This window comes from Polypterus senegalus, chromosome 12, assembly GCF_016835505.1.
Source record: "Polypterus senegalus isolate Bchr_013 chromosome 12, ASM1683550v1, whole genome shotgun sequence".
Classification (NCBI taxonomy): domain Eukaryota; kingdom Metazoa; phylum Chordata; class Cladistia; order Polypteriformes; family Polypteridae; genus Polypterus; species Polypterus senegalus.
The window spans coordinates 60,799,836-60,823,325 of NC_053165.1; the positions used below are offsets into that span (position 1 = coordinate 60,799,836).

Sequence of the window (23,490 nt, forward strand, 5' to 3'; positions counted from 1 at the left end):
AACATACAATTGCTAGCTGTGATCAGAGAGGTTTTTAGGAAAGGAAGACAGAAGGTTTGAGGTCAGGTACTTGACTTCAGCTGAAGGGAGATGAGGTGTCACATGTTTATTAGCACATACATTTGTGACAGTAACGACCCTACAAACTGGCACATCAGATGAATACAACCAAACCTCTGTTGGGGGCACCGGTTTAATCACTTACCCGGTGAGTTGATGTCAGGGTTAAAACGGATCTCAAACATGATGTCACTAACTGAGCCCACTTCTTTGCAGGCAACCCTCACTGCATCGACACCCTTTGGTCCAGCTGGAAAGGGGAAAACAAGCAAAATGAAATGTGCAGAAACCCCTTTTGAACTTTCCACAGTTAAGCAGTTCCCCCTTGGCCGCTCCTGGTTGATTTCTGATGGTGGGTGGAGATTGCATGAATTAGGTCTCTCTGAGTCTCTTCAATGTTTCTCCATTAACAGCCCTAAAACTGGCAGAACATGTGTATCTACAGCATGCAGTCATGTCCTCTAATGAGCTGATTTCCTGTCTTGATCCTGATTCTGATTCTTGGTTGGATACAATCCACCATTAATGGCTGGCAAGAAGGTAGATCAGAGACTACAAAGGAGGGGACAAGTAAAGTGACAATGTGATGGAAAGCGGTTTGAAAGAGCTGGCACACATACCGGCCTCCAGTGAGGGCTTTGTCCCATCATCCGCTGTGTCCTGCATCTTCTCCATTACAATCCTCATGAACTGGGAGTATCTAATGAAAGCAAAACGATAGTCCTCTCAGCTTGGACAAGACAAGGTAAGAAAAAAAAACAAAACAAAAAAAAAACTAAAAAACACCACAGCCTCACTTTTGCTGGACGAAGCTCTTAATGACCTCTGGCCGCAAACGGTAGAATTGATGAGGGAACTCATGAAGAAGACCTGTGGAGGTGCCATCCCTTTCTTGATTCTGGGGCTGGAAATTGAGGTCTGGGGGATACGTGTGATAGAGATCTAAGATATAGTACCGTCCGTCGTTGCCCACAATGCCCTTGCAGTCAGCTGAAGAGTAAATGCTAATTTGCTTTCCAGATGACAGCAGCACGCCATGTTTCTGTATCCTAAGTAGTTTTGCTGCTTGGCCCAGCAATTCTATAAACTTCCTACTGGCGGCTGCGTCATGTCCGGAATTGGCACAGCCATACAAAATACGGTTCTCTACTCCACGCTCCAGGACGCCAGGTGCCAAAGCTTGGGCTACCACACGATAACCACGGTAGTCAATGATGCAAGTAGCCAGAGCGTGCAGCCTGTCTGCCATTTCCAGTAGGCCGCTGTAGGCCTGAATTCCTGCCAGGTCCAATCTCGGTACAGCACGAGCAGCTTTGTCACAACCTACAGCACCATCTGATGCCAAACTCAAGAAGATGCCTTTCCACAGAAAGACATGCAGGCAGGGATTTTCACTCGGGTTTATTGGAATGATGCTCCCTTCGACGGCTGCTACTGCCCCACGAGTGGCTTCCAGCACAAAATCACTGTTGACCTAAAAGTGAAAACGTTGAAGAAGAGTATGGAAAAACAACATGTCGGGAGACCAGCCAGCATTCTCTGAAACAAATGAGAACAATTTAGAAATGTGTCCGAAATGGGGGAAAATCTGGGACTTCTCGTGTCTTGAAAGTAAAAAAATTCAATGAATGGATGGATCAATATGGCAAAAGGCACGCGGTCATGCATACAGTATGAATACATTTATATTATATAGCGCTTTTGTAGACAGTGGGGAGCCACCTCAATTTGTAGCATCCAACTGGATGATGTAATGGCGGCCATTCTTGTGTCAATACGCTCACCACACATTAGCTCTTAGGTGGTGAGAGGATGAGAGGCGATCAGCCAATAAGGGATAGGTGATAAGAATGACCAGGCTATGGTTGGCTAATTTAAAAAGGACATCGGGGGACACCCTACTGTTTTCAAAGGATGCCCACAGAGAGTCAGCAGCTTGGTTTTACATCTCACCCGGAGAATGGCATCAATTTGTGCAGCCCAGTGTCCCTGTCACCACACTGGGGCATTAGGATCCACACCCAGACCACTGGTTAAGTGCCCCAACAGCACTTTTTCTTAGGTGATCTCCCACCCAAGTACTGGCTGGGCACAAACATGCTTTACTTCAGGGGGATTACCAGTACTATCATCCAGGTGGGATGGCTGCTGGATGTGACAGTGATTTACAATTTCAGCTTAAGGTCAATCATTTATAGAATACTTCTTACATTTAGTTTATATTTTTGGTGGGTGTCAAAATGGCTTCTGATGAGACAAATTCTGATTAAAAACAAAAAAAGTGCAATTAGGAACTAGCTACAAGCTTTAGAGGTAAATCAAAACGGTACCTTGAACAAGGAGTGATCTCTGTGCAGTCGGGCCGTCAGGGTGGTCTGGGGCAGCTCCTGAGCCGTCTGGAACTCCTCATTCCAGTCTCTGATCTGCAGGAGGAGGCACACATTTAAAAGAAGCATGGCCACTCACCATCTGCACTGTCCAGGGTAAGGTACATTCACTTGACCATGAGGTAATCTGCTTAGAGATTCAAATGAATAACAGTAACAAACAACACTGTCTTGTTTCGCTGTTCTCATGTGCGGGATGACTCTTGAATGATATCAGATGCCTCACATTTTCTTTGCCCAAGTGGAGCCGCAGGGGGCATCATCTCCTTGTAGCTCTCCAAGTCCAGTTTTCTTACCTGGCTGAGGTGCTTCCCGTGCCCGGACATTTTCTTTCTCTTGCCCGATGAGCGACTCCAGCTGATTTGGTGGTGGCGAGAGGGTGCCATGAGACACTGACCTGAGACAGGCTTGCTCTTCCCATGTGTTCATGAGTGCTGAGAATACATAGGCTCATTAAAGGGCTACCATCTCTAAGAAATGTGGGGATGAATGTCGTTTGTCGGATTTCTTCGACTCAAAACACATCCACAGCATCAACAGTTACGGTTGAGGAGATTTCAAGACAAGACAGTGCAGAAAATTCAGTGTAACAAGACCATTCAAGAAAAAGAAAGACAACAGCACAAAACATTTCCCAGAAAGGACTAAGTGTGGGTGTGCAATGTGTTATTTGATATCAGCTATTCAAAAATCTGAAGGCACGTTCAGCAACAACAATCACTTTGAACATGTGATGGGTATGTGATACTCAATTATTTTATTTTTTTCCTTTGTAAATGCTACATCCAATACCCCTAAAACACAAAAACATCTTCACTTTCCTTCTGCATAAAGTAATCAGATATGTTATTAGACCACAAGATAGATTTTCAAGAGGTTTCCTGTGGGCCTAATGGCTGGCAGCACTAAAATGACGGAACTATTCATGGCTGCCAAAGCCTTGCTGGTCAAATGCTGTATGGTGCAACCAACGTAAAAACTCTCAAGTTCAGCCAAAGTGCTCATTGAGGTCACTACTCCCCCTAATCCCACCTGTTCTGAGCCATGGAATTCCAGCCCCAGGCCAAGGCTGCAGGGCTCCCAGTTCGCACTGTGGGCTATCCTCGGAGATGTCCAGCTATAGATCTTCTTGGGGGCTTCCATCTTGTCAAGGCTGTGATTTGGTAACCTAAGAGAAAACCAAGAACAGAGGTGACGGGGTGACACCGTGTCAATGACGGTCACTTCAGCTGGGTGGAAGGTGGCTGCTGCTGGATTACCTGCTTTTCTGGATGAACGCAAACCCCCTTCTGAAAGCTGGGCTGAGCTGAGAAAGCACGTCTGAGAGGGAATGGCTGAGTAGACCAGGAGATGCCATGGTGGGGTCAAAGTTATCCAAGCTGGACCTACAAGGAGATTGGATATTGTGAATAACACACAAGCCCTGTCAAACTACTAGAAAAGCTTCCAAGTAGCTAGCATCTGTGGAAACACGCTGGCACACATTTGCGTCACAGGATCACCTTCTGGGCTCCTCAGAGGTATGTGGTACCACCCCAGGGCGAGGGGGGGGTGGGGTGTTAACAGTATCACCTCTTTTCTCACCTGCAGTCCTGAGAAAATGGCAACTGACTGCGTCTGTTTTGGTCGGAACCTGATAAGACGTCTCGATCTGAACCTGAACGCCATAAAGGACGGAGGACCCAGTCAGGCCCTGGTCCACTGAGCCCAGTAGGCTACCGTCATTTCTGTTATCTTTCGCCATTTTCTTTGATAGTGGTCAAAATAGGATTAAAAGAGGCGATCCAGCTAGCACCCCAACATTTCCCTGGAGTCCTCAGGTGTCGTTCCACCTGTCCACAATTCTTACTATCTATCATGGTCTTCTTCAGTTTTTAATTCTAAAACTCATGCGTTTCATAAAACAGCTTCTAAAATTGCCAACAATGTCCTCCTCCTTTTTTTGTTCAGAGTAGAACTAAAGATACTTTGTTGGCTTCAAGTACATCAACAACTGAAACGTCCTTCTGTAGAATGTAAGACAGACGACCTGTTCATGGTTAAAGACGACAACTCCATGATTGACTGTTGTTCTTCTTACAGCCGGCCTGGCCTTGCTGCGATTTGACACCGCGCTGGACGGAGCTCTAAAAAGCTTTGTCACTGATATTTTCTGCTGACTCACTGGTTGACATAGAAGCCACGTGCACAGGCCGTGATGTCCACACTCCGTCCCTCAATCGTGCGCACGGTCAGGTACAGCAGATCCCCATGCAGCTTCCTGTTTCCTGGAGGTGGGCTCCACTGGCTTATGATCAAGCTGAGCAGGCATGGAGGAGCCTGTGTGGGTTGGAAGCGTAGATGTGAAAGTCGAGTTTGAGCAGCATGGAGCACAAGCAGGCGTCCGCTTCAGCTCACCTTGGATTCTGCACTCGGAGGCTGCAGTGGCAGAAGAGGCCGCTCCTTGCATCTGGGCCGTATATAGTCAGGAACCACGCAGTCAGAGAGGTCACATCCGGGGAGGGAGCCCGGCCATTTACTCCAGCTACCATTGACAGGTTCTTAAAAATGAAGAAAAAGAAACCATTAGTGAAGCTGGTTGTTTACTCTGCAGAAGAGGAACGAGCACGGGTAACACTCAAGAGGAAATAACAGTAGGGGGACGACCCATGACTGAAGCCCTTAGAAGAGTAGAGGAAACCGAGAAAGAAGTGGGTCAATGCCAAAGGAAAATCGACCATCTTTAAGATGGAGTGAGAACTCGAATCACGTGGACAGTCCACAGCCAGGGGGAGAAAGACCATCAATCTGAAATGAAGCAGCCTGATGTTTCTAGGGTCAGTAGCACAGATGGAGCGGCGCACAAGGGGGCCCTTAGACCGCTCTGTTGGTCAGGAGGGATTTCAGGCAGTGCCCTGCTGTTTTATTTCCAATAGGTGTAACATTTTCAAGAAACATTTCCCAGTTTGTGTGCACCGACAGTGTCTTACCACATCCATGTCCCTTCAGAACCTCCTCCAGGAAGCTAAGGGAATGACAAGCTTGCCCACTGTAAGGATCACCTGCCTCCTGAGTTCGTAAGAGTCGCATTAGATGGGCCACATGAGCTCGGGCGTCCTGTAAAGCATACAGCTCTGCAAGGACAGAAATGAGATTAACAGAGTACAGCACGCTTGACGAGGGGGGCACAAAGTTCAGCCAAAGAACAAAGGCCTGCATGACGTGCTGCATGATGGCTGCCTACCTGCACGCACAATTAACAGGCTAAAAGAACTACAAGAATGTTTTGATTTTTTTACCTTCAACCAGTTTAAGTTCAGCCCCTGGCCCGAGGCCCACTACAGCACCCAGCTCCGACTGGGGGTCCAGGATTGAGCCGCCAAAGTGCAGAGAGAAGCACGTCCTACAGCAAGACTCCTGGCGTGCCATAACAGCCTGCATGACCTTGTGAATCGACGTCTGCTGGCTGACCTGCAAGATGCATTGAAGGCCCTGTCTAGTTTTTCATCTTTTAAGTTAATTCAACTAACTTAGTCTTAGTGGCTCTAATTTTCATCTTTACTACTGTAGCGGACAACCAAAAAGCTGTTAAAACGTCCAACCTGCACTTCAAATGGATCCATGCCAGGCACTTGGATCTTCACGGGAAACACGGCGCCTTTGGCATCCGCAGGCTCTGAATTCCGTACATTGATGGCACCTAACCAAAAAAAATAAAATAAATAAATAAAATAAAAACATGAAAAATGGTCAGCCTCAGGCTACCAGCATGTGGAAACATCCCAAAAATCTCGGAGCTTGTGAGATCAGCCGATCAAATTCTATTTTCGGAAGCAAAGCTGTGCTCAAAACAAAGCCCCCTTCTCGTATAAAATGTCTTTCTATAGTCGTCGTCGCTGCCATTGCAGGACGTTCTGGGCATACAATGTTACAAGTTACATTAGCGGGCAGCACGAGCAGAGCCTGGAGGGCTGCGCTTTACACCAGTCGTTGCTTCTTACTGGGTGACCCCGAGCAGGCTGTTTAACCTTCTTAGGCACCAATTATTAAAAAATCATAAATAAAGTGTAAATAGCTGCAGTGGATGCAAATCTTTCAAGTGGCCTCATGTATACAGGGTGGGCAAAAGCAGGTTTACAGTTGTTTGTATGAAAAAGACGTACAGGTTATGATTACTACACTCCAGCACACTAATAATACTAATAAGACACATGAGACAACAAATAATACAAAGAAATGACACAATAATTAATAACTAATAAAATAAGAATAAACTGTTTCACATACAACTATAAGCCTACTTTTGCCCACCCTGTACATTTACAGTATGTAGATATCTTTTTAATAGGGTACAGACAGGTAAACTTGTTCACCAAGGGTCTCACAGTGGGGGTCTTGTCTAGCGCTGGACGCATCAGAGCGAGCTGCAGCCCACACACTCAGTGCTGCCACACAGAGAAGCCAAATGTAAAACTGAGACACACGAGAAGAATTACTTTCAAAGCAGCTTTGACATACTCAGCAAGTTTGCCCCACAGCTTCGTTCGCAGCTCAGCAGTTACTCAAGTCCACTGACAAGTTTGTAAATGGTGTCCACTACAATACACATTGACTTTTAAACACTTGATATTTCCTAAACTATTCGTATCAGAGAATCTTTCTTAAATGTCCTTCCTCCCTCGTTTAACAGCACTTTTCAGGATAGGTACTAACGCGACTCGGAGTTCACAGAAGTATTACCCCCAGGCAGGAAAAAAGTTGGCAAGTCCTGGCAGCATTTTAGGCTACAAGAAAAATCAAACCTAAAAAAAAAACCCCAAAAAAGATCTTGTAGCAACTGTAAGTGGACTTGGGAAAGAGACGGCCAAGTAGCAATGACCATAACTGGTTATGTCTTGGAAGTCCCAGTGTTTGTTTCATCAAGAACCTCATGTCGATAATAAAAGTGCACTTATTTTACCAAACAGAGAAAAATAAAATGCAAGATTTTACCTGTTTTAATTCAGTAAGCCTATAACACGCTGTTAAAAATTTTCTTCAATTCCTAAGAAACCCAGTTCTACTGATCACAACACACACACACAGCTAGAGACGCTGTTATTTAAACTCTGATTTTTTTTATCGAAGTCTGGTTGCCCTGATTGTTCCAGTCGAGGTTGGTGCCTCAGATTACACAGACACATCTTACCTAATTCCATGCTTGCTTCTTCACATCCACTGCCCATTTGCCTTACCAAAGGACTATGGTCCATTATTCAGATTGCTCCCCCAAGTCTGTAACGCTTTATTCCCTCTCAGCCAGCACTGACTGAAAGCACTTTGGTTTAGGGGCGCAGAACAGCACGCTTTGCTGTCAAAAAGATGGCGTGTATCCTGAGGCTGTCATCATAGCTGGAATGCAAAGCTGGATGGATGGTGAAGTTAACTCCATACTGTCTGCCCCACACCAGCCTGAGGTATTCTGAATTATTGCCGGCCAGAAGTGCACTCATTGCACGAGTATAGCACGGAGTCTCATTCACCCTGGTGCCACCCACTCCATGATACGCGAGCAAAGTTCACAACCTTTCACTAATGCAGCTCTCTGCCCACTTTATGATTCTTTCAGTTTGGATCAGCCTTTATTTCTGTATTATATAATATACACACACACACTTACACTGTACACCCACTTTTGCACAATGCAATCCAATTAACATTAAGTTACAACATAGAACATTATACCAGTAATGGCAAATTAGACAGACAACCTTTGTGACCAGCGCTGCCACCACATGCCGGCCTCACCACCCATCTACATCAAGTGGCTGTATGGGATCCATAGACAGTTGTGCCACTCACTATCCCTTTACCAGAATTACACGTTTGACACAGGACCACAATTTTATAAAATGTGCCACTCCAACTATCTTCTGCTACTCCTGTGCTTGTTTGTGTTCATCTATATTTATAAACTGTGTATTTAATGTTTTCAAAAGAAATACGTTTTCTTCCTTTTTAGTCATTCTGGTGTGTGTTCAGACCATAGTGTGTACATATATATTTATCTATTTAATTAAAGAGCAAACACAAAATTTCCCCTGCAAGACAAAGAAACTTCTGTCTATCTAAACATAATAAAATATATAATACCAACTCCTGTTCACTCTGATTCTGATTATTTAAATAGGAAACAAGACTTCACCAACAGCATATGACCATCAAGTGAGCCCGCCTAGTGCAAGCATTACTTTATTAAATGTTTTGGGATTTAAAAAATAAGCAAAATTCAAGGCACAATCATAATTTAATCAATGCATTGATCTAAAGTAAAATACATATTATGTACAGGTAGATTCTTCTTAATACAGTACTGTAATTCACATATTTATATCAAAATATATTTTCACTTTCTCATAAAAAATGCACTTTTACTGCACAGAAATATAATTAGAATATACAGTACAATTAAAATGTACAAACATTTCAGTGTAACAAATAATAATTATGGCACAATTAGTTAATTTTACCCGTAGATTAAAAACAATTAAATGAAATAAAACAGAATAAACGTTTCAAATATTTTTCTTCTTATAAAATTCTTAACACCCAGTGTTCCCAAACCACAGATATCTATGGGAAAGAACCCAACTGCCCAATTGGCTGCAGAAGTAACGTGTTAAGTCCAGTCACTCCCGAGACTGTGCCAGTGACCCCCAAGTTCAGCATCTGACAGCTTTTGTAAAACTCTAGTGCTGTTTAACACTGACGGGCACACACCAAGGTTTGAAGACAAAGATCTTTCAGTAGGCATTCCTCTACTGTGGAACAGATTAATGCTGGGGTTTTCCATAGAGGTCCATTCTTTGTGTTTGGCTTCAACGTGCTGTCACTGTATCTCAAAGCCAAACATTCTCCAGACTTTCAGACCCCAAAGCCTCTAAGTGACCGTCTCTTTGAAGGTATGAGGAATACGCTCATCATTTTGGCTCCCTAAAGTGGCTTGCAAGAAACTGCAGGAGATTCCAAATCTTGAAGAACACCAAACATTCCTGGACACTTCTCAAAGGGGACTGCTTAATTGGCAGGGGGTCTACTTTTCTGTCCCTTTTTTCACAAGTCCTCTTCCATATGTTGTATTTGAACAGGCCTCTCTATTTAAATCAGTAGCAGGTTGCGCAGAGAGCCATGCATTTTTTTTTTGAAGAGTTCCAATGTGCACTTGAGGATAAAAAGTAAAACCAAAGGTATTTAGTGGCATCATATGCAAAAGCATACAGGTTATGTAAATACACACAATCCAGGCATCGCTCTAGATGGTGTGGTGGGGCTGTCTCGCAGGATTTATTGGCTCTAACATGGCTAGCTGCAGCACCTGTAGGCAGAAGGGAATAGGAATATTAGTAAGGTAGGTAAAAGAAAAGCCCTAACACCACATTAAAAATGGAACCATTCACCAAATTCATTACTCCAAGCGGGTCTGAGAATGTCATGATACGATATATAACATTGCAACTATGTTCAAGAAAGTTCAACACGATGTTCTGGATTGGCAAAAAGCCAAGCTTAATTTTCCCAAACTGTACTTCTCTCACTCCACATCCATTAACTGCTCTAAGAGCTCTTTTAGCTGTCAGTCTAATGGAAATGATCCCATTTCATTTTCAAAAACACCCACTCTGGAACCAGCCAATAAAAGCCCTCGCGTGGAGCTGCCAAGTTATGCCATGTTACATAAACAAGCGATCACTGTTTGAGGTATGATTTTGAAAACTCTGAGGACCAACTGTGTTGAAAATTTCAGCTCAATAGACAAATACAAGATGTTGCACTATGCTCAGTGACTAGTGGCATAACAATATACACGTAATCTTAACTGCTTTTCTTCAATATTTTAAAAAGATGTTTGTCTACCGATATATATTCTGTAGCCATTTTATATACATTTTTTTTTTTGCAGCTGGAGATCCACAAAGGGAGAAAATGAATCACGTATCATAAAGTAGTTTTTTTATTCCTGAGCTTCCAGCCCCATCAGAGGATAATGCTTAGACATACAAGAATCAAAGGCAATATATAGCAAAAATAACGTGTCTAAGTCAGTGAGTTTGGAGGGTGTTTGGGGGGTTATTAGTTGTAAAGTTTTATTTATTATGAACATGTTCTTCTTAAGTTTGCATATGCTGGATTTATGTCCAAATGTCTGTTGATGGCATTCTTGTTTGATAGCCAAGATTCAGCCAGCTCTCTGCCAATTTTAGTATTGGCCTTAAATCTTACTTGTACATTGTCCCAGTTAAATGTATGTCCTGTTCATTCAGTATGTGTATAGATCAGTGATCGCGAGTCCTTTCTTCTGACGGCATTGCAATGTTCACGTATACGTGTTGCGATTCTTTTTGGCGTTTGTCCTATGTATACCGTTGGGCAAGAACTGCTATAAACTGCGTTTCATGACTGATTTGTTGTTTTTAGCATTCAAGAGGACTGTGCGCAGATTGTTCTTGGGTTTGTGTGCTATTCTGATGCCTGACTTGGCCAGGATACGTGCTGCACCTTCAGACACCTTGTGATGATAAGCAAGTGAGAATCTCCTTCCTTTTTAGCTTTTGTTACAACTAATGCAAATGCAAGACTAGAACTTAGAGATCTTTATCTAACTGCATTACAACTGACAGAGGTCTAAACCTGTTTTCACATGCCAAAATACTGAGACTGGGGGTGTAATCAGAGTGCCAGCAATGCTACAGGAATCTCAGAACATATACACATGAGCTTGTAAGAAACTATTTTAAAATAATAATAATAATATATGCAGTTTGAAATCATCTGTCTCTTATCAAGTTGGTCTTCTAAGAGTTCACATCAATCCCAGGTAGAGTCAGAAGACTTTCTGAATGGATTGTATCATGTGTGTGTGTGTGTGTCTCTGTATATATTTAAATCAATTAAAAGCTCTATTTTGCAAAGCTGGTGAACATCAAAGGATTACAGTTAATGTGCAGTAGTGTGCATTCAAAGTCATCAGGCTTGCCCTGGGTTGATTTTATTCATGCTATACAGCGGATGCATCTTCTCAACTTCAGTAGCATTTCAAGCAGGAGTATTTGATCCAGCATAATTTAAAAGGAGTCTAATGAACCTAAACAAGGATATCATCAAATGGGGGAAGTAAAAAACAAAAAACAAAAAAAAAGCCTTTGATTAGATCCCCCAATTTAAATCCTATTAAGTCTGCATTTCACTTACTGCAAAGTCACAAATGCTGCAAAACAAACAACAAATCAGAATGGCTGCAGCAAAAAACTCAAAGAATTCAAACCGTTTGCTTACATAAAAAGCTGTTCGCAAAACGCATTGTAATCAAATACTGAGTTTTATGGCATTTTATTTTTCAAAAAGTGTTATAATCATGAAGCAGTAAGTGGTATACATGTGGAAGGCATTAAAAATAAGAAGGGCTATTCTTTACATTTGTTGTACTTTCTTTTCTGGTCATATCTGAAATTAGCAACTTTGACCTCACGGTCTCAATAGTTTAAAGCACTATTATCTCTAAATGCCTGGAGGCAGTCATTCTTGAAAGGACAAAAACAAATATTATATATCCTTGCAAAAATAGGGTGTGTCCAGGCTTGCTTTTTTATTACCCCTGCAGCTGGAAAAGACTGGATTTCTAAAACCCCCCAAAAAATGCTGCATACAACACATTCACTAATGGCCAATGAGGGAATGAAAGTGACAGATCAATATACAAGATATTCTGGAAACATCAATGGGAAGAGATTGAAATGATTGAAGTATGAATTCAACAAAACCTTGCATCAAAATGTTACCAAACATTTTCTGCTGAAGCTGATGCTTCTTTACTTCAACTGCACTTTAACATATGATGTGTTTAGCTTGATAAATAACTGCAAGCAGCTTTGTTTCTATAGTATGTACACAACACCTATTGATAATATCAATCTTTGTGCACACAAGGAAGTCTGCCATTGCTTTTTGTATTCTCTTATTTCAATCTGCATATTATGTAAAGAAGATATGACAAAGTTTTACTATGTAATTGTGTTAGTTTTGTGATAAAAGTTGTAAACTCATATCAGATTATTTGTGTAATCAGTGCACCACAGCTTGCTATACTTGGCTTTATTGTTTTTTTGAGCTATGCAACAGCAAAGGCTATAGTGGCCGATTTGAAGTACATTTCTAGAAAATACAGCTTGCATAACACAAAGGAGTGACAACCATGTTGTTGGTACAAGACAATGTGTAAACAAAATGTTTATATAAAAAAGTTTACTTTAATTCTTTTCTATCAGTTGATTAATGAATGCAATCACCCTAGTAACAAACTTGTACTTTTTATCAGTGCTCAAGGCTTTTAGGACTATTCCCAGTTGTCTTGTACTGATTCTGATGGTTACTAGATTCATTTTCTGATTGCCCATTTGCTTCTTCCTTCGTGTAGAAAATCAGATTGTATATGCTGTGAATCTAATGCAAGAACACTTGTCTGTCGTACTTACTGTTTTGACTTTTGGTTGCAATTTACTGGTTTCAGTTTGCACATTTTATTTTGGAGGACTATTTTGCTTTACTTTGTATATACAGTGAAACCTTGGATTGTGAGTAACTTGGTTTGCGAGTGTTTTGCAATACGAGCTTAAATTTTTAATTAAATTTAACGAGTACTGTAGTATGTATACGCTTTGCCTGCCAAGCATCACGTGGGGATTGTGGGTAATCATCTCCCATGCTCGTTCTCAGTCGGCGTGCCTCACTCATATAGTCAACACATCCGCATGACTGTATACTGTTTACTAGAGCATGGTGACCATGTCTGTGTGTGCTGTAACGTGCAAGTCCCTGTTATGCTCCCCAAAACATGAGGCCGAGTCTCAGTACTTTAGCAAAACCAGCTTTATTCAGAGTGAAACAGGAACAGCATGGTTATTTATTATAGCGAAATTTACCGCTCTCCTATATAGAGACACAGAAATCAGGCAGGGTCATGACCAGGTTAGTGGCTAAGTAATACTGTGCTCTTGCATTTATAATTTTCGATGTGTTGCTTCGATATACGAGTGCTTTGGATTACAAGCACGTTTCCGTAACAAATTATGCTCACAAACCGAGGTTCCACTGTATATGTTTTGATACTCTAGTGCAAGCTTATTGCTATTGCTCACTCATATTACTTATAGTATAAAACAAAATGGAAAAAAAAACCAAAAACTATTTACTACTTTGCCACTGGTTTGATTTACATATTTAATTTTCAGGAATGACTACAATATCCTCCTCCATACACTTTATGACTTTTCAGAAATGTACCTTGACCAGATTTTATTTTGGTTACCTCCTTATTTGTTGCATTACAAGCTTCATTCATGTGCATTTTATGATTTACTGTTATATTTGCTAGTTTTCAATTATTTCTCATTTTTGGGTAATTTCTGTAGATTTTGTTTATAATTGATTAATTGTATGCCATGCACACAGTCTATTTGAAATTCACCCATATGACAAATGCTTCAGAGGCTCTCCTGCATGAACCTCGCGGTTCAGAAACAGTTTCACCCCAAGAGCTATAAAACACACTCAATCAGCCCATCAAGTGCTCCCGGTAGGATGTTTGTACTTATCCTTACAATTACCTCACTGTAAACTTGCACTGAAGTTGTAATACTGCACAACCTGAGCCACTTCATGAACCATTTGCACTATCTGCACTATATATGTACATGTATATTGTGTATTTTTCATTGTTTGTATTGTATTATTATTTTATCAATTTATAGGAAAATAAGTTTATGGAGGATCTGCATATTGAATCTCATTGGATCATACAATAATAATAAAGGATGGCTTGACATTTATTACTAAACTTACTGTGTGGCGATTGGTTACTTGGAGTAAGATAAGGAAGGACAGGAATTGGAGGTTAGTACATTTGAAAGAGACAGTACTGCTGAAATAAATTATTTAATCAAGGGTCACACATGTTCCAGCAAACATCTTGCGGGAGGCAGGAACTATAGGAACTATGGATGGGGAGCCAGCTACATGCTACCAATGCACCACTGTGCAACCCCTTGTTTAATAATGCTTTAATTGATTTCATCATAAAAATAATAATCAAGTATAAATCTTAGTATTTAAATTGTTCAGAGAGCTGTAATATAATGAATATAATTTATTCTGTGTCCTGTCGGGGTAAGAGAAAGCCCGTTTAAGAGCACATAGAAGAACACATACAATACAAAGCATTTAACATAACTTTAGTTACAATGGGATCTGAGAAACTCTAATAAATTTAACATTGATTTTAAGATTGTTTATGATGTTCTACTTTAATGACTAAATAAATTACGAGACTGATGTGGACACTTTGACCTTTTTTTCACTGTCCCTATTTTTTTTCTTTTCTCTATACCCTAATATGCTTCCATATGATACTCATACAGTAGGTAAAGACTCGCCTTTTTACAGTGACTTTGATATCTGACAACTTCTTTTTCATTCCGGGCACTGTTCTGAACTTCCTTTTGTTGTATATACCACTGTTTAAGCAAACAAACAGTATGTTTTTCCTTGCCTCAACTTTGCATTCGCTGAAATTCTTTAATTCCATTGTCTTTTAACCAAATACTGAAATGAAAGGGCTATTTATATTGATTGGCATATTAAAATATGCAAAATTCTGGGAAGAGTCAGGGTGGGGCGGCAGGTGCGTGCACTAGTGATACCTTTCACACTGGCCGGGATTAATGTAGTGGAAGTGTGTGGAAGGTGGCTTATGCACAGTTTTGTGCATCTGAATTTTTTGGGCGTAGGCATATTTACACTTTTGTCCGTACATCATGTTTTAGTGTGCATTATAGGCATGCCATTATGCACGAGGCCCCTGGTCTCAATAAGTCTCTTCTGGGCTGGCCAGTGAGAGTCCCCTGGAGCAATTTTCAGTTAAGGGCATTGATCAAGGGCCCAGCAGAGTAGGATCCCTTCTGGCAGTAAAAAGAGTTGAACCGAAAACCTTCCAGATACCAACACTGATCCTTGGGCACAGAGCCACCAATATGCTTTCGGAAAATTAATATTTCTCTGAGCAGTTTTTGAAGAGGTTTAATTACAGATGCACTCACCCTAACAGACACACAGTAAAATATCTGATACTTAGCAAAGGAAATCTGCCTCAAATTATTATTATTGGTGATTCACAATATTTAAGTAGTATCTGATAGCTTACATTTAATCAAGGATTAAGGCTGTGGGAAAGGTAACCAGCCTCTGTAAACCTCAGATACAATTTCAAATAATGATGTCATACTTGTCTGTTGGACAGAGGCACAAACATAAATCATCCATAGCATCAGTTAAGAAGAGCTGTGAGGTACAAGTAGCCTCACCATGTGTATCTAGTATCCTAGATATGTGTTCTCTGAATGTCACAGTTACTGACATGTGGTGGGGAACTAGTCCTTAATTTAATTAGGTCCCCATATGTATCCTACAAACATTTGTAAATGCAATGCCAGATATTAGTTACAAAAGATTCAACAAGGTGCCTGTGACAAACATATATATAGACTTCTTTCACAACATTGTCATAACGTAATCTAACTTGCCATTTCTAAAAAACTGGGCAATCAATTGTAACATTGCAGACCAGTGCAATGTAAAATATTACAACTTAACACTGCGTCAAACACTCTCTAAAGCACTGTTATGTTTGAGAGCTGCATGCAAGTTCACTATTTGTATAATCTAGCAGTCAGCATTGTTTAAGCTCACATTAAACATTTACAGTGGGCATCGAGTAAGTGTTTTGTGGCAGTAACGAGCAAAGGCCTTGATCAGTGTACCATAAATAATGGGTTTGTAAAGGAAACCATATACTGAGGAACAGCATGGTTTACACAGACTAACTTGCTCATACACTAATTTATTTTTAAACAAGAGTGCAAAGATTTATGTTTTTTGCTGTTTTTTACTTCTAATTTCTTTTTGGCATTATCCATAACTAAGTTTTAACTTATGATATATATCTGACCATTTCCTCAACTTGTGCCAATCAGTATCTACAGCCACTGTACCTTGTCAGGAGCAAACATAGCTGTGCCATTTTGCTGGCATTCATTTTCCCAGCCTTCTTTACCCTAATAATAAAGTAATAAAAGCTGATAGATACAATAAGCACCTTGATAGCTTCAATTTTAGGTAATAACAGTAAAAGAAGAAAGTGCAGACAGTTGTTTTTGTGAATTCTAATGTTTTGGTTTTACTTTTCGGCACATACGTGTTTAGGCACTCTTCTACAGCTAATACGAGTATAAGGCTTAAACATTATACTGCAGTTTCCCCCTCCAACCCACAAGGCTGCAGAAGCTGGAAGCATAACTGAACAAGTGGTATGGAAACAGAGGTAAGGAGTACATCAGCTTAGCCGCTTTGTGTTTTCTATGAAGTAAAAGTTCTGTATTTTAACATGTTCTTACTTATCATGGCACCAGCATGGGAGACATGCAAGTACTCTGTACACGTGACAATCTACTGCTATATGTACACCTGCATTTCCAGCTTTTTAATGAAGTGAACCTACCATTACAGCAATGTTTCAACTGTGAGATACTGATATGTTCTGCTGCACCTAAAAAAAACAAAAGTGTAGTTAAATATGGGCTAACTACGATAAAAATAAAAGATGAAAGTACAATACATTTAAGCCCAATTTTACTACCAACATTGTCATAAAGAAAACAGTCATACAAATACACAAAGGAAAGTGCAGTACAGGTGACAGCTATTAAAAGACAAAAAAGATAGGGTGAAAAATAGTGCAAGAATGTAACAGCAGTGTTACTCCTGTAGTTGTTTGCCATTAATACTCACTTCCTGCTCTTTCTTAACCTATTACACTGCACACTCTCTGATAAATAAGAAACACATAGTCAAAGGTTGATTCTGAAAAGTACTCTCTGCTTTGCGTGTGGGCCATGTTCTGAATTTGTATTTTTAAATAATCCTGTGCCTTTTGGAAAATGTATATTTAATGCTACAAACTTTCTCATAAAATTTATAGAAAAAATGTTTCTGGAATTTAAGAGAACAAGTCACACTACTCTTGTAATCTATAAAATAATAAAACAAATAACCCAGAATACCTAGCCGATTATATAATTAACACTTTCACCACTCAACAGTTTAACCAGGTCTTTGTTCAGATGCCATGCAGAATTAACCTAAAAGTAAAAACCTTGCTTCTTGCCTACAGGAAGTCAATGCTCTTTCACAAACAAAGCAGTGCTAGGAACACAGGATGTTAACAAATTGTGCCTCAACAGTTTATGAGAGGTGTGAAGACTAAGAGCTGCAGAAATTTACCAATATTACAAACATACTGAAAACAGAACTCAATAGACCCAATAAACTCATGTGGGTTTTTGTTAAGCCACAACGGCTACAAAATATTATCATCAACAGATACTTATCAGAGAAGCAATACTTGTTCCAGTATGACACAACCTTGACGATGCTGCAATTAAGGTACAGCCAACCACTGAAGAGTTAGGACAGCTCAGCAAGCTGCAGAGAAATCCCAAAACAAACCAACCAATAAAACTAAGGCCCTCCAAGTCCTGCCAGAAACCTAGACATTTCGATTAATAGATTATGCTTTAGGTATTGTAGTGATAGACTTTTTGCTCATACTGGCTTACTACTTTATTAAGCAGAAAGTTCTCACATCAATCTTTATTTTTCTCCCCTCCCAGTTGCTTTCTCACCTGATGAGATCTTTTCAAGTATGGTGGGTTTTTAAAATCTCCTTTCATTACCTGCAAAACAGAAAATATAAATCTGTTTCAGGCAACTAAAACATTTACTCGACCTTTTAAAACTTTGTTACAGAAAAGGCTCTGGACCAGCAGTCATGTTTCTCTGTTCCTCCTCCTTAGGAGTAAACAATTCACTTAAACGGAGTTCACACCATATTTGACATAATTTCTAATCATAAAGTATGTTTTAGTATGTTACAGTATCTCACAAAAGGGAGTACATCCCTCACATTTTTGTAAATATTTTATTATATCTTTTCATGGGACAACACAGAAGATATGACACTTTGATGCAATGTACAGTAGTCAGTGTACAACTTGTACAACAGTGTAAATTTGCTGTCCCCCTCAAAATAACTCAATACACAGCCATTAATGTCTAAACCGCTGGCAACAAAAGTGAGTACACCCCTAAGTGAAAAATGTCCAAATTGGGCCCAAAGTGTCAATATGTTATGTGGCTGGCTACCATTATTTTCCAGCACTGCCTTAACTCTCTTGGGCATGGAGTTCACTAGAGCTTCACAGGTTGCCACTAGAATCCTCTTCCAATCCTCCATGATGACATCACGGAGCTGGTGGATGTTAGACACCTTGCGCTCCCCCACCTTCCATTTGAGGATGCACCACAGATGCTCAATAGGGTTTAGGTCTGGAGACATGCTTGGCCAGTCCAGCACCTTTACCCTCAGTTTCTTTAGCAAGGCAGTGGTCGTCTTGGAGGTTATCATGTTGGAATACTGCCCTGCGGCCCAGGGAGGGGATCATGCTCTGCTTCAGTATGTCACAGTACATGATGGCATTCATGGTTCCCACAATGAATCGTAGCTCCCCAGTGCCGGCAGCACTCATGCAGCCCCAAACCTTGACACTCCCATTACCATGCTTGACTGTAGGCAAGACATACTTGTCTTTGTACTCCTCACCTGGTTGCCACCACACACGCCTGACAACATCTGAACCAAATAAGTTTATCTTGGTCTCATCAGACCAGTAATCCATGTCCTTATTCTGCATGTCTTCAGCAAACCGTTTTCGTGCTTTCTTGTGCATCATCTTTAGAAGAGGCTTCCTTCTGGGACGACAGCCATGCAGACCAGTTTGATGCAGTGTGCAGCGGCCGTATGGTCTGAGCACTGACAGGCTGACCCCACCCTCTGTAGCAATGCTGGCAGCACTCATATGTCTATTTTTCAAAAGACAAACTCTGGATATGACGCTGAGCATGTGCACTCAAGTTCTTAGGTCGACCATGGCAAGGCCTGTTCTGAGTGGAGCCTGTCCTGTTAAAGCACTGTATGGTCTTGGCCACCGTGCTGCAGCTCAGTTTCAGGGTGTTGACAATCTTCTTATAGCCTACGCCATCTTTATGTAGAGCAACAATTCTTTTGTTCAGATCCTCAGAGAGTTCTTTGCCATGAGGTACCATGTTGAACTTCCAGTGACCAGTATGAGGTTGTGTGAGAGTGATAACACCAAATTTAACACACTTGAGACCTTGTAACAATAATGAGTCACTTGACACCGGGGAGGGAAAATGGCTAATTGGGCCCAATTTGGACATTTTTCACTTAGGGGTGTACTCACTTTTGTTGCCAGCGGTTTAGACACTAATGGCTGTGTGTTGAGTTATTTTGAGGGGACATCAAATTTACACTGTTATACAAGCTGTACATCAACTACTTTACATTGTATCAAAGTGTCATATCTTCTGTGTTGTCCCATGAAAAGATATAATAAAATATTTACAAAAATGTGAGGGTTGTACTCACTTTTGTGAGATACTGTATAATTTAGCAACTGTGGTTACTCATAGTTGCTGCCTCTGAAAGTATCAGAGTTTCATAATCTCCTATTACAACCAAACAATATGAACTTCTGTAGTTAGTTCAGTGACTTAAATGCTAACTGGGTATGTTGAGTTCAGCTGCATCTTTTTTCGAACAAACAGACATACATGTTGGGTCCAAACTTCAACAAGCCTCTCTTTCCGTTTCTTCTGCAGTCTAAAATATTCTACTTCCTTTTCTTTTTTGTAGCTGCTCATTTTTTTACTGTTTGTAATTATTACATATATTTGGATTTACAGCTGAGCACTTAACAGCTGCTCACTATCACACTTAGATAACAGCCAAACACTGCAACTGGCGACTTGCTACAAAATAATCAAAACAATTAGATTTTGTCATAAAGCACAGGGATGTCATGCTGCATGACTGACATTCTCAAGCAGTACAGTCACTGTAACTGTAACATGCTATAATTTTATTATTACTTTGTAAATGAAGCAAAAAAAAAAAAAAAATAGAAAAAAATCATGTAGTGTAACCCCATCTTAAATTGAGATTACATTTAACTTCTTTTTGACAACTTTGGGGAAGAGCCAAACAAAATGACACCTCTTGGGATTAATAAGGTATCTATCTAAAAACATTGTAGTTCTACTCCAATTCCACAAAGTCGCAACTTACCCGCTGAGTGTTATTGACAACTGCTGGGTCCGGGTTGCCATAGTTTGGAGGGTTGGCATAAGGATCATAGCCGAGCTGGCTTAGCATAGGTGCTATATGTGCCATATCATGAATCACATCTGTTGGAATGTGTCCAACCCATTTTGACAAAGCTTCAAGATTAACTGGTTTGATCACTTGGTCTGTAGACCTTTCAATCCTAGACAGAATAAATATAGCAAAATCATTTGATGTAACAGACAACTTCTTCACATTTCAATCTGTCACTATACAATAAAGACACCGGGTACTGAGTACTCCTTAATCTGAAATAAAAAAAAAATGTTCTCCTCCTCTTCAACAGTGACTTTCAAAAATATTCCAATCCAAAGTTCTAATGCTTCAAACTTCTGTTTAACTCATAGCTCCATGACAGTATCATTTCAATTACTACAGAGAAACAATGGACAATGTCTCTAATACAATTACTAACTGAACAGTTTAATGAATAGACTATAAATTACACATATGATTATAAAGCTACTATTACTTTGACAACCTAATGAAAGCTACACCTCCAAGTATGAAAAGGATGGTTAATCAGGTCAATTAATCAATCATTACTTTCTAAACCTGCTTAATCCAAGGAAGGGTCATGAACGCAGAAGTCAAACTAATTACTGCTCCTCTGCAACAATTGTAAAATAAAGGATAGCAGATGCACACAAATGTTAACTAGATAATGCCACTTTCACACAGTAATGTAAAATGTGACAAAAAAATGAAAAATTGAATTTATTACTACAAATTTCTTTGCACTAAATAATCATTACAGTCATCTCATTATAACTGCAGAACACTAAACTGATAAAGTAAAATTATTGTTAAAAATCTATCCTTTTTATAAATAGTCAGTCTATTTAAAGTTGTAGGAACAAGAGCCTATCCTGGCAGCATTAGCTTTAGACACATGCCAGCCTAACTTGACAAATACTTTTCTAAAACTGTTCATATTTTGTTGGAGATTTCAGGGATTGGTTTAGCCAATTTCAATTTTGTGAAAGCAACCACAATGCCAATGCTTGGATCATAGACACAGATGAAACAGAAATCTTGTACTCAAAACCCTGCAGTCATATTTTCAACAAATGGATTTTAAGTTTTAAACTTTACAGGATCTTATAGAATAAGAATTATTGATATACTCTGGCAGTGATGATCTTAACCAATGTTCTCCAGTGATGCAAGCCCAATGTGAAAAGTACCGGATGCCAAAATATAAAGGCAATGATTTAAAGAGAAGGTCTTACTTGGATAAAGAGACACCACCAGGTTTACCAATGGCCTCTTCATGGTGTAGCACAGCTTCATTCCAGGGAATGCCCAAAAAGTCCATAATGTCCTTCATGGAGTTACGTGGGTGCAAAACCAGCTGCTCATAGAAAACTGGCTTACATCTAGAAGGCCCAACCTGAAGACACTGAGTGTACATGGTTTCAACTGCTTTGTTCCATTTGGTGAGGCAGTCCCTATAACTATTTAGATCAAATCCGGCAATAGTTACTTTTCGGCTGATCATTGAGTAAACAGATGCTCTTCCATCCCGAATCATAAGCAAAAATTTGGAATTAGGGAAAAGGTGGGAGAGGTAGAGTGATGACTTAAGTGTGAACGGGTCTTTGTTGCACAGAAATTTAGCTGGTTCTCCATGTCTGGCTATCACTTCTAAGATAAAGGACTGCACTGCAGAGTCCAAGACCTCATCAGTAACTCCTGCCTCATCAAGGCGCATCTTCTCTCTTTCTGATTTGCTCCATGAATGCCTCATAGCTAGTATACGTGGAATGATGCGGGTCTCCTCACCACACCGGATTTCAGGGTGTGCATCCAACATAGCTCTCATTAAAGTTGTGCCACTACGAGGAACTCCACCCACAAAAATAAGTGGCATGTCCTTACTGTAATGGTATTCAACATGCTGCCAGTCCATGAGTGAGATGCCATTCTGTTCAGGTTTCATCACTGCCGGAGGCCTGTATCTCTCCTGACAGTCAAGAGCATGCTGGCACAAGTGAGCCAAGAGGAAAAGAGCAGCCAAGCAGCTAGCTGCCACCACTACCCGCCTTCCAGTGATGCGCATGCCCCAGCTGAGCCTACTGTCTGGTATTGTCTCAGATGTCCACCTTCAGTTCTGAGCCTCTGACCATTGCTGACCTGCAAATAGCAAACACCAGGGGAGTTAGACATGATGTGTAACATGATATGTTAGATATGATATGAAAAGTTATGCAAGCCAGAGTACTACTATAGATAGTGAAGCTGGTTTAAAATTTTCCTTTAAAAAATCTCAAAACAGGTTAAAGTCAAACTGTAAGAAAGTTAGATATCTCAAAAATAATATAAAACAGACTCAGAAAACTGTGGATTCATGTTGGTATCAAATTAGATACATTTCCTTAGGACTGCTGGTGATTTTAGGTATTATTTTACCTCTGTAAAACATACAGTGATGCTGAGATAAAGTACAAAAGTAAATAAAAAAAAAATCTATTTTACCTCTTATTGTGGGAAGTAATTTTTAACAAATTCTTCATTTCTACCTGTGGGTCTACAGATGAAGTTTACACGTTTTTTCACGCTAAAAACAAATGTGCTTGTCTATCTAGTCTGTTTTGATTTTCAAAGTTTAGGGACACCACTCAGCATATAAATTTACAGATAAGTGTCTAGAAAGAAAAAAAAAAATTAGACCATGTATTTGAACCAATACATAATGTAAAATAAAATAATGTGACT

At 40.2% G+C, this 23,490-nt stretch overlaps 2 protein-coding genes across 3 annotated transcripts in view; both read right to left on the reverse strand.

The window, feature by feature from the left end:
• Nucleotides 1–8,525, reverse strand: part of LOC120540728 (clustered mitochondria protein homolog) — a 30,278-nt gene extending 21,753 nt beyond the window's left edge. The window contains exons 1-12 of the mRNA XM_039771747.1: nt 7,615–8,525; nt 6,029–6,126; nt 5,726–5,897; nt 5,417–5,560; nt 4,845–4,987; nt 4,612–4,766; nt 3,707–3,832; nt 3,480–3,615; nt 2,391–2,483; nt 858–1,534; nt 681–760; nt 206–310 (exon numbers count right to left, since the gene is read on the reverse strand). Coding sequence (XP_039627681.1) covers nt 206–310; nt 681–760; nt 858–1,534; nt 2,391–2,483; nt 3,480–3,615; nt 3,707–3,832; nt 4,612–4,766; nt 4,845–4,987; nt 5,417–5,560; nt 5,726–5,897; nt 6,029–6,126; nt 7,615–7,678 — 1,993 coding nt within the window. The 5' untranslated portion in view covers nt 7,679–8,525. The remainder of the gene's footprint in view (nt 1–205; nt 311–680; nt 761–857; nt 1,535–2,390; nt 2,484–3,479; nt 3,616–3,706; nt 3,833–4,611; nt 4,767–4,844; nt 4,988–5,416; nt 5,561–5,725; nt 5,898–6,028; nt 6,127–7,614) is intronic.
• Nucleotides 8,526–8,620: 95 nt separating this feature from the next.
• LOC120540730 (protein-tyrosine sulfotransferase 2-like) overlaps nt 8,621–23,490 on the reverse strand; it is a 30,823-nt gene continuing 15,953 nt past the window's right edge. Inside the window, exons 2-6 of one of the 2 annotated variants that reach the window (XM_039771749.1) lie at nt 22,005–22,908; nt 20,716–20,914; nt 18,194–18,244; nt 17,011–17,058; nt 8,621–9,780 (exon numbers count right to left, since the gene is read on the reverse strand). In XM_039771749.1, the coding sequence (XP_039627683.1) occupies nt 17,026–17,058; nt 18,194–18,244; nt 20,716–20,914; nt 22,005–22,834 (1,113 nt within the window). In that variant the 5' untranslated portion in view covers nt 22,835–22,908 and the 3' untranslated portion in view covers nt 8,621–9,780; nt 17,011–17,025. The remainder of the gene's footprint in view (nt 9,781–17,010; nt 17,059–18,193; nt 18,245–20,715; nt 20,915–22,004; nt 22,909–23,490) is intronic. The other variant, XM_039771750.1, reaches the window with a different exon arrangement.